The 12,239-nt window shown below is 34.2% G+C and overlaps 1 protein-coding gene across 13 annotated transcripts in view; it reads right to left on the reverse strand.

The window, feature by feature from the left end:
* Window positions 1-12,239, reverse strand: part of Golga4 (golgin A4) — a 126,009-nt gene that overhangs the window by 16,232 nt on the left and 97,538 nt on the right. For all 13 annotated transcript variants that reach the window (XR_015439512.1, XM_087182078.1, XM_087182077.1 and 10 more), the window contains 3 exons: window positions 11,080-11,100; window positions 10,830-10,898; window positions 8,347-8,422 (listed from right to left, as the gene is read on the reverse strand). Coding sequence is in view for 12 of the 13 variants with exons in the window: in XM_087182078.1 (XP_087038204.1) it covers window positions 8,347-8,422; window positions 10,830-10,898; window positions 11,080-11,100 (166 nt within the window). In the remaining variant the exon portion in view is untranslated. The remainder of the gene's footprint in view (window positions 1-8,346; window positions 8,423-10,829; window positions 10,899-11,079; window positions 11,101-12,239) is intronic.

Here is a 12,239-nt window from a genome sequence, read left to right on the forward strand (position 1 = left end):
GTCATAAATATATATGCACCAGATACCAGTACACCCAGCTATATAAAACAAATATTAATGGACTTGAAAAATCAAATAAGCACTAACATAATTACAATGGCGGATCTCGATACCCCACTGACAGATCAACTAGACAAAAAAATCAATAAAGAAGTATCAGGAATGAACCAAACCTGTGAACAAATGGACTTAATAGATGTCTACAGAGTGTTTCACCCCACAACATCAGAATACATATACTTCTCAGCTGCGCACTGGACATTCTCCAAAAAAGACCACATACTACCCCTAAGGGCTAACTGAAATTATCCCAGGCATCATTATCAGACCATTGTGGAATGAACTGAAAATCAATGGCAAAAGAAACCACAAAAACTACATAAATGTATGGAAATTAAATAACCTCCTGAACAACCAATGAGTCACAGATGAAATTAAACAAGAAATTAGACAGTTTCTATAATTAAATGATAATGCCAAAACAACATACCAGAACTCATGGGACACAATGAAAGCTTTCGTATGAAGGAAATTTATAGTGGTGAGTTCCATTATCAGCAAAACAGAGTGAGCTCAAATATATAACCTAATGTTAACCTCAAGCTTCTAGAAAAAGAAGAGCAAGTCAAGCCCAAAGCTTGTAAGAGGGAGGAAATTATAAAGATCAGAGCAGAAATTAATGCAATGGAGACTAAGAAAACAATACAGAGAATCAATGAATCAAAGAATTGGTTCTTTGAAAGATTAAATAAAATGGACAAATCCTTAGCTAATCTTATTTTAAAAAGTCTCAAATTCATTCAATTAGGAATAAAAGGGTGGAATCACAACAGACCCTACAGAAATCCAGATCATCAATACCTATACCTCAAGAACCTTTATGTAATAAGATAGAAAGCACAGAAGAAATGGACAGATTCCTAGATACATATGAATTACCAAAACTGAATCCAGAAGATATAAAAATTCTAAATAAACTAACATCAGTCAATGAAATTGAAGATGTAATTTAAAATCTACCAACAAAGAAAAGCCCAGGCCCTGAGGGATTTGCTGCTAAAGTCTACAAGAAATTTAGAGAGGAACTAATGCAGCTACTTCTCAAACTCTTTAATGAAATTGCATGGGAAGCAATATTTCCAAATTCATTCCTGGAAGCAAGCATTACCCTGATACCAAAACCAGAGAAGGATCAAACCAAAAGAGATAACTACAGGCCAATCTCCCTAATGAACATAATTGCAAAAATCCTCAATAAGATACTGGCAAACAGAATGCAGTAAATCATTAAAAAGGTTATACACCATGACCAAGTAGGATTCATCCCAGGGATGCAGGGATGGTTCAACATACTCAAATCAATAAACGTAATACACCATATTAACAGAGCCAAGGACAAAAACTATATGATCATCTCAACAGATGCAGAAAAGGGGTTTGACAAACATCCATTCATGATAAAAACCCTACAGAAAATTGGAATAGATGGTCTTTATCTCAATCAAATAAAAGTCATCTATGACAAACCAATAGCCAACATCATACTAAATGGTCAAAACTGAAATCTTTCACTCTAAAATCAGGAAAAAGACAAAGATGCCCACTGTCACCACTCTTAATCAAAATAGTTCTGGAAACATTAGCCAGAGCAATTAGAAAAGAAAAAGAAATAAAAGGAATAAGGATAGGAAAGGAAGAAGTTAAGTTATCATTATTTGTGGTTGACATGATACTCTACATAGAAGACCTCAAAAGCTCCACCAAAAGACTCCTAGGTTTAATAACCAAATTTAGTAGCATAGCTCTATACAAGGGCAACACTCAAAAATCAATAGCATTCCTGTACACAAATAACAAACTCACTGAGAGAGAAAATTAGGGAAATAAGACCTTTCAGAGAAAAGAATTTGAGAGTCTGGAAATAAACACGTATACAGACAGCTGATTTTTTTTTTTTCGTAGAAAACCTGATTAGTTTGATCACAGTTATAAGAATAGGGGGAACGTTTGCAATCACCTAAAATGAGCCAGAACTGTAAAGACAGGAATAGGACATAAAAACCAAAATTACACTTTTCTTAAATTACCTGTGAAGGTAGTATGATTCAATGGGTTTCAAATATTAGTGCAAATTTCAACTATTATTCTTATATATAAAATTATTAAGTTTTAAATGCCTAGGTTAGCAATTTCAATTCAGAGGGAAGTTACAGCTTCCTTTAACATGTTCTGAAAATACATTTTAGTCTTCATTTGCTAATGTCTCAGTAGATATCCATATTTTGGCCCCACTTAAAAATTTGCTTAATGGTGTTCCTAAAATGCTTCATCTGCATAGGTTGCCGTCAGGAGAAAATGAAAATGAAGAGGAGAGGAACTCAGGTGTCCCCGAGGTGCTGTGTGGGCCTTGGGCTCTGAAGTACATCCTGCTCTGGTCCAGCTCTGCATAGCAGGCTTCCAGGGGGCGGCTGCGCTGCTACCGCAGCATTCTGCTGAGCGTGTCCACCTCATCCACTAGCAGGGAGAGCTTGTGGAAGGCAGTGATGGAGCCCCCAAGGTGGATCTGAGCCTCAGGGACCCAGCGGAAGTAGCACAGTTTCCACAACTTTATGTGTGCTCCTGAGAGACAAGGCAGAATCACACTGTGGAGGTCAGCTGGTTTGGAAAACCACTCTCTAAAATATTGTTCCATATCACTGTTGTGACTGCCAGTGTGCTGAAGTGGGTCTGGCTTGTGTTTTAATATTGGTGAATTTCTCCTCGGGGGCAGTTCTTGGTCACCGATGACCCCATTCTTTAAGGAAGATGGCATTCCCCTCAGTGTAGAACTGTAGCTCTTCTTTCAGACAGCTGATTTTTAACACGATTGTCAAGACAGTTTAAAGAGGGAAAGAATAAGCTTTTAAATAAATTGTGTTGGGCCAACTGGATACACACACACAAAATGAAGCTGGACCTTTATTTTATACCATATGCAAAAATTAACTCAAAATGGATTAAAGATATAAATGGAGGACATAAAACTATAAAATTCTCTGAAGAAAAAATATCAGTAAACTTTTATGACCCAGCAGTGGTGGTGAACCTACAGCACGTGTGCTGCAGCCAGCTATTAGTCATTGAGAGCTCTAAAATGTTTACCAACGCTGGACTAGGAAATAGTTTGTTAGATATGATACCAATTGCACACTCAAAAACACCACAGACAACAGATAAAATAAACTATCAATAGTAAAAACTTTTGTGCTTTGAAGGGTATCATCAAGGAACTGAAAAGAAAACTTAGAATGGGGGGAAGTATCTACAAATCATTCATCTCATAAGCAATTTGTGTCACAAAAATTCTTAAAATTCAATAATAAAAAGACAACTCAATTTAAAAATGAGCAGAAAATCTGAACAGATATTTTTCTGAAGGAGATATATAAATGGCTAGTCAGCACACACACAAAATTGTTCATTATTAACAGCCATCTGGGAAATATATATCAAAATCACTAGATACTACTGAGATGGAAAAAAGATAGTAACAAGTGTTTAGCAAGAATGGAGAGTAACTGGAACTCTGATACACTACTGAATATAAACTGGTACATTCACTTTGGAAATCAGTCTGGAAATCTCTCATACAGTTAAATAGAGAGTTACCATATTACCTAGTGATCTGATTCTAAGGTATACACTCAAGAGAGTATACCTTCTCTCAATTAGTGCTATGTAAGAGATTTTCTTCCTTTTCTTATAGCTCAAGTTTTAAGCAATTATACATGGAAATTATTACTGTTCAAATAAAGATGCTTTCTAATTTGTCTACTAGTTGCCTCCTATGAGTTGTTCCAAACAGTTTCACCTAGGTACCATTTAGTATTTTTAATTTCATACTTCATCTGGGTCCAATTCCAAATGCTAACTGCAAAATTTACTTTACATGTAACACAATCTTAATTAACTGTGTTAATTATAGCCAAATCAGGCTTATTCAAATTTACTACAAAAAAATGTACTAGGAATTCCTTTTGGAAATGTAGTTAGAAAATAAAATTTACATTTATAATCGCATCTAAGAATAAATGCAACAAAAGAGGTATAAGAATACTACTCAGAACAATAAAAATTCACAGAAATTTTAAAGACCTAAATAGACATATACTGTGATTATGGGTTAGAGCACCACTTCTTTTTAATTTTTCTGTAAATTTTAATGCAAGCCTAATCAAAATCTTCACACACCTGGGCCGGGGATTTAGCTCAGTGGTTCTGCCACCTGCTTTGCAAGCGCAAAGTCCCAAGTTCGATCCCGGGTACCAAAAACAAAAAAACAAAAAAACAAATCTTCACACACCTGTGAGCACATGTGTATACAACAAACTCATTTTAAAATTTATATAGACATCTGAAGAGCTAAGAACAGCAAGTAAGAGGCTTCCCCAAGTAAACATCAAGACTTATAATGAAGTCGTGGTAATGACGACAATGAGGTATTAGAGCAGGCATATGCAAATTGATGAATAAAACACACTAGAGATGCCAGAAACAGACACTCAAAAATATAGACTAAAAAAACTGATGAACAGAATTTATTTTGCTTTTTTCCAATATAAGTGTTACTTAAGGTTTAGATCAGAAATGTCCCCCAAAGGCCTCATGCACTCACAGACGGGCTGTGCATAGGGTGAATGGATCACAGGGGCACAAGGGTTCAGCAGGTGAGTATGCTGTTGGAAGGTGGGGTCTGGCTGAAAGAGGTGGGTCACTGAAAAAAGGAGCATCTCCCTCCCTGGGTCCCTTTCTCTGCTTCCTGGCTGCCATGACATAAACAGGATTCCTCCACTATGTCTTCTGCCATGCTGGTTCTGTGTTTAAGACTGCCAAATATGGACTGAAACTTCTGAACTGTGAGCCAAAATAAAGCTCTCCTCCTTCAAGTTGTATGTCAGGTACGGTGTCTCAGCTAGGAGGAAAGTGACTAAAATAATGAGCTATACCTCAAGGGAAAGCTTATGTTTATAGCAGTAGTCCAGTTAACATACACACAAGAAACAGAATTTCACTAACATCATTATGCAACCACTACTGAAATAACAAATCTAGGCAGTCACCAATGGATGCTAAAATCCAAGGTGAAAGGTGACGATCAGCATGAAGACAACACTTGGAATTCTGTTAACTATGTTAGGGGTTTGTTGGGTTTTTTTGGTGCTAGGGATTGACCCCAGAGCTTCATGCATGTTAAGAAATCATTCAACTACTCATCTATGCTCCTAGCCCTGTATGGCAGATCTTAAAATCACAAAGATATCATATATTGTTTGATATGAGGCAAGATAATTACATATGTCGTATTATAAAGTACTATTGCTGGGCTGGGGATTTAGCTCAGTGGTTCTACCGCCTGCCTCGCAAGTGCAAGGTCCAGAGTTTGATCTGCAGTACCAAAAAAAAAGTACTACTGCTAACAACACAAACCTAAATTTGATCAAGCCTCTCTAGTTCTAACTACCAGGGGACAGAAGACCAAGTGAAAAGAAATCATGGAGATGAAATTCAGAAAACTGAGAATATGGTAAAATTTATAAGACAAATAAGTTGGTTTCTTTAACAAGTAAATGTGAAAGTAGGTGGGGGGCATAGAGAGGGGCAGGGACAGAAGGACAGGGAGACAGAGACTGGAGTTTAAAAGAAACAGTGATAAAATCAAATGTAATGTATGGGGACTCTTTTGTTCCCAACTCAAACCAACTGCTTACCACCACCAAAAGAAAACATTTATGAGATTCCAGTAAATCTGAATATTGACTGGCTGGCTATTTGATAATATTAAGGGATTACTGTGAACTTTTTAGGTATAATGGTACTGTTTGCTTTTTTAAAGTACTATGTAGAGATACATACTGACTGAAATATGTACATATGAAATAAGGTATGATCTCTATGACTTACTTTAATCCAGTGGATCAGATATAAAAAAGGTTGCAGTGCAGATAAAATAAGATTGGCTATGTCTTAATAACTGCTGACACTAGTTGATGTGCAACTGTGTGCTGATTATGTATTATACTCACTTTTCTATATATATAAAAATGTCTGTTTTAAAAAGTTTGAAAGGAAGACACTATTAACAGGGAAAGACACCAACTAGTACAAGATCTTTACAACATACGTGACTTACAAATCATTAAGAAATGACAACCTAATTTTAAAGGATACAAAATGTAAGCAGGCACTTCACCAAAGAAATATATAAAGCTAAAATGAATGAACAAATACAACTAATGACTAAAATAAGAGGCTCAATCTATTACAACAGAAATGAAATTCATTAAGATACCATTATAAGGAATTTAGATCAAATAAAGCATTAAAGGACCTTAAGATATACAGCAGTGATGAGGAACTGCAATTATGAGAACAACCTACCCAGTGCTGAGAGAAGTGGAAATTAGTGCAAAATATACACAATGACTTAACCCAATATGATATATGTACAATAATGTTCACATCTTATAATCAATCTTATAATTCAATTCTTTTTTTTTTTTTTGGTACCAGGGATAGAACTCAGGACCTTGCTTGCCTTTGCAAGGTAGGCATGGTGCCATTGCGTTAAATCCCTGGCCCTTAGTATTCCATTCTTAGTTGTGTAGTATAGAGAAATTTTTTCACATGTATATTATTAAGAAGCATATACACTACTATGAAAGACATACAAGAATGCATAAAATACAACAGAAATGAGTGAAGCACAGCTATACACAACATGGATGACTCTCAAACTTTACATTAAGCAAAAGAAACAAACAGATCATATAAGAACATCTACGAATAAAAAGTTTTTAAATGCATTAGAAAAAATTTAAAAATTGTATGGTGTGATTCCATTACATAAAATTCCAAAACAAGCAAGACCTCCAAGTATAGCTCAAAGATTTATACACAGCTAATAATGAAAAAGAACAGGAGAGAATGATTAATATCAAGTTGGGGGAGGGGTCAGTAAGATGGTATCCTATGATTATTTCATAGAAGAGCTTTTAAAAGCACAAAAAAACTAAAGGGGTTTGACTGATGATCTTGTGCATTCCTTGAGAAAGCAGAAAGTTATACAAAACATTTAGCAAAACTAAACTATGCTTAATATAGTGAAGCAGTGAAACTGAAAGAATACATAATTGTTATAAGACTATTCAAAGACCATTACATAAATGGTCAAGCTAATCTCTCAAACCCTTTGGAAGGAAAATATTCTACTCAAACCCACAGAAAAATATTGAAGATGGGAAAGTCATCCTTTCCCATCTTGAATATAAGACTTTTATGAAATTATTTTCTCCTTAAATCTTGGTTTAAAATTAGCAATTACAGCATTATTATAATAGTAAAAAAAACCAAAGCAACTAAAATATATGAGCAACAATATTTATGTGTGAGTGCATGTAGTGTATTACATAAGTGTTTGCATACATACAGAAGAACCTGAAAAAAGCACACATTGGGCCCATTTAGACTCTAGAAAATAAAGTAGAAACATGTATACCTTATACCTTGTAGCATTTTTTTTCTTTTATAAACAATTTTGCATTAATTTTTGTTTTAAATTACTATCACTCTTTCCTTAAAACCCAGTTATTGGTAAAGAAATACAGGTAAAACATATTTATTGTAACAAATATAGATTAGTTAGCAAAAAGGAATGCAATGAGTCTTAAAAAGAGAAAAATCCTGACATTTGGGATAACATGGCTAAACCTGGAGGACATTATATTAATGAAATAACCCAGCTAAAAGATGATAAACATTCGGGCTGGGGGTTTGGCTCAGTGGTTTCGCTGCCTGCTGCGCAAGCACAAGGACCCGAGTTCGATCCCCGGTACCAAAAAAAAAAAAAAAAAACAAAGATGATAAACATAGCATGATCTCACTTGTATATGAAATCTAAAAAAGTTAAACTCATAAAAACAGAAGAGAATGGTAGTTACCAGAAACTGGGGGTAGAGTGTGTTCAAAGGATACAAGAGTTCAGTTAGGAGAAATGAGTTCAAGAGATCTACTGCACAGCATGTTGACTATATTTAATAATATATCATATTTTTTAATATCACTGAGAGAGTTTATACATTCTCACCACAAAAAATGTTAAATATATGAAATAATGAATGTTAATGAGCTCAATTTAGCCATTCCACAAGGAATAAATATTTCAAAATATGTAAACAATGTAGTTTTTATTTACTGATTAAGAAAACATAATTTAAAACACAAGATAACAAAGATAAAAATAAGTTACCCATAAATCTGCCAATAAAGGATAATTATGTATTACATGACATAAAAAAAAATCATTCTTACCCTTATAAGGTGTCGCTACAGTTGTTGCATACATATTCTTTTCATATTTCTTTAAACGGTCTTCTAAATTGTGAATCTAAAAATAATAAATATTCAAACTATATAACAAGATTCACATGGAAACTATATGTAAGAAAAAAGGACTCTTGTATCCACTAGATTTTTAATGGTAAAGACAGAGTACAAGCAAATAATATTAAAAGAAGCAGTTTCTCATATAGGAACCAAAAATACAACAATAAAAGAAAAAATATACAAAATGAATTTTATTAAAATTAGAAATTTTTGTAATCAAAAGATAGACATAAGAAACTGTAAAGGCAGCTGGGAATGGTGGCACACACTTGAGATCCCAGCTATCTGGGAAGCTGAGGCAGAAAGATCACCAGTTCAAGGCCAGCAGTTCAAGGCCAGCCTGATCAATTTAGTGAGGCCCCGTCCCTTTCTCAAAATAAAAATAAAAAAGGGCTGAGGCCCAGCTCAATGGTAGAGCACCTCTAAGTTCAATCCACAGAAGAAAGTAAAGGAAGGGAGGGAGGGAGGGAAGGAGGGAAGGAGGGAGGGAGAGAGAGGAGACAACCTTGAAGGTTGCTTAACACGGTTAGTCATTAAAAAAATACAAATTAAAATCACAATGATTTCTCTTTCATATTAACTCAGATGGCTATGATTAAAAAAAAAACTTGGTGAGGATATGAAGACATTTTAGTCCTTATTCATTGTTGATACAATATAAAAGTTGCAGGTGCTATGAAAAGCAGTTTTCTTAAAAAGTTACCCAGGCAGTAAAACAGAAGCCTGTAATCCTAGCACTCAGAGGCTGAAGCAGGAGAATCGCCAAGTTTGAGCCCAGTGTGGGCGACTTAGTGATTTAGTGAAATTTAAAACAGTTAAAACTAAAAAAAGAGGCAGGAGATGTAGCTTGGTGCTATAAAATTTGGGCTTGGCCCCTAGTACCACTTAGAAAAAAAGACATGGACTTACTATGTGAACAAGCAATTCCACTCCTGAGTATATATGTACACAAAAGATAAGAAACAGGTGTTCAAACAAAAATTGAACACAAATATTCTAGCAATACTGTTCACTAAAGCCAAAAGGTAGAAACAACCCAACTATCCACCAACTGATGAACAGATAAACAAGAGTGGTGTATCCATACAACTTGGTATTATTCAGCCATAAGAAGGAATGAAGTACAGTATTAATACATGCTACAACATAGAATCTTGAAAACACTATGCTAAGTGAAAGAGGCCAAATATAAAAGGTTATGTAATATATAATTCCGTTATATAAAATACCCAGAGTTGGCAAATATTTTAGACAGAAAGCAATTAGTGGTTGCCAGGGGCTGGAGAGAGGAGGTAATTAGGGAGTGATTGCTTAATGGGTATGGTTTCTTTTTAGGGTGTGAAATGTTCTAGAACTAAATAGTGAATAATGAATGATAATTGTGAATAAACTAAATGTAATGAATTATAATTTTAAAATAATTAAAATGGTGAACTTTACGTTATGTATACTTTACCACAATAAAAAACCTAAAAATTGTTATGCTATAATAGTTTTGAAAGATGTAAGGATACTAAAAGAAGACAATTTTAAAGCAATAATCTTGAAGATAAATGGGAAAAGTGAGGGCCAGGGATTTAGCTCAGTGGTTCCGACACCTGCCTCGCAAGCACAAGGTCCAGAGTTTGATCCCCGGTACCAAAAAAAAACAACAAAAAAACCTGGGATAAATGGGAAAAGTGAAACCATTGAAAAAGTAGAAAAAATAAAGTAACACTGAACTTAGTACCTCATTATGAATTTTTAAAAAAATATTAAACCTTTCAAACATAGTCAAGCAAGGAACATTTAATGTACGTGTACTCACTTACCAGTTTCAACAATTATCAAGATTTTTGATCTGTATGCATTTTAAGGGAACTGGAAAATTTCTTGAGATTTAGCCTTCACACAGCCTATTCACTTGAGCCACTTTTGCCAGAGTTTGGAAAAAGACTTCACTAAAGATCACAAACAGAGATATAATACTGATGGCACATGCTTATGCTACACTCTCGGGTAGCATGCACATATACATTTAAACTGAGTTACATACACTGCCCATAGATAACAAGATGGAACAAATTATGTTAAATGAGGACAATTTAACCACTAGGAAAAAGTACCAAAGACTGATGACATCTAAAAGAACTCTTCTTAGAATTTAAGTTATTATAAATATTATAAAAAGAAATTGTTATCCAAAATACTAAACTCCAGAAATAATAGGATGTAAATGTTCTTGTTTAAATGTATGTGATCCTGAATTTACAGAGATAGCCCTTAGCATTTGTGGATTTGGGAAATAAAATTTCCTGAATAAGACAGGGGTTCAAAGCCAACTATTTTTAAATTGGCTAAGTAAGATCCAAGTACTTATCAACATAAATTAAGTTAGCTCAAAATAAAATATACCAATTAGCCTGTACCTGTTCTTTGAACTCTTGCTCCTTCAACTTTGAATCACTGATTACAGTCGTTTTCTGTGCTAGTTGTGTCTGGAAAAACAAAAAGTCTGATTTGAAATGCATATGGGTTTCATCATTGCCTGGACATACTTCTCTACTACTTGAGAAATTGTTTCATGATAAAACATACTCTTTGTATGTTTAATTTATAAAAAAGAATGTTCCTAAAATTTACTAACTTCAGGCAAAGTCAATGAAGAAGTAATCCTACCTGTAGTGCCATTATTGTTGCCTACGAATGGAAAAGAAAAAAATTAGTATATACAATAAAATCTATAAGTAAATAACAATGCAGCATGAAATTACAAGGAAATAAGTCACTCTTACAGTCTTACGGGAGTGGTCAGATCTGAGATAAGGTAACTTTAATATTTTTAATTTGGTCAGTTCTGTTATACAAAATATCTACACACATACATAGGTAAGCACAAAGAACGAGGACTGAAAGGTCATTCACCAAACTTCTAACCACTCAGGAAGGAGAAGACACCCCAATAAGAGTTCTATTCCGTATACTTGTGTATTACCTTACTCATTCATAAAAAGAACATGTTCATGTACCATTTGTATAATTTCTTAAAATTAAACAAATAACTATTTAAAGCATATAGGTTCTTTAGGGAAATCTTGAACCACTATTTCTGGGAATCCATTATCACAAATTATTTTTTATGGAGCTCAACATAGATATATAATTTAAGATATCTAGAAGCCAGAAACAGTGGTGTACATCTGCAGATCTAGCTTCCTGGGAGGCTGAGAGGATCACTTGATCCCCAGAATTCCAGGCAAGCCTGGACAGCATAGTGGAAGACCATTTCAGGGGGATAAAAACCAGAAGTCATTTAGAAGTTCCAATCAATGCTGAAGAAGGAAAAGGATAAAGATTCTTGAAGAATAAAATGGAAAAAACTGTTTATAGTAGAAATTAAAAAGTAAAGATATTTTCTTTCTTTTCTTATAAAAGAAGGTAAAGGACTCAGTAATCTTGAATATTAATATCACAATGTTTCAATATTCTATAGATCCTGACACTGGTTAATATGCCACTACATGCAACGTCAAACTTATTTATACTGAGGAGAAGTTTGTGTTAGTAAAATAAATGTATTTTCTAATAAGAAGCAATATTTAGTATATTTGATATATCCAAATCATGACCAAATGGCCAAAAAATATACAAATACATAAATAAAATAAACAGAACTAACTTAATAGCTATCTTTAAAAGGAGAAATGGTCCACTCAACTTGGTGAGTGCTTATAACTGAGGTATATCTACTAAATGGCATCACAGCAAAATTCTTTTATAAAGGTTCTTTTCTGCATTTTGGGTAAGTGATCCACAGAATTAGCTGTCTAGAGAATTGC

The sequence above is a fragment of the Heterocephalus glaber genome, unplaced genomic scaffold (assembly GCF_053883595.1).
Source record: "Heterocephalus glaber isolate CG9 unplaced genomic scaffold, H.glaber_assembly_v1.0 deba00001472, whole genome shotgun sequence".
NCBI classification, from domain to species: domain Eukaryota; kingdom Metazoa; phylum Chordata; class Mammalia; order Rodentia; family Bathyergidae; genus Heterocephalus; species Heterocephalus glaber.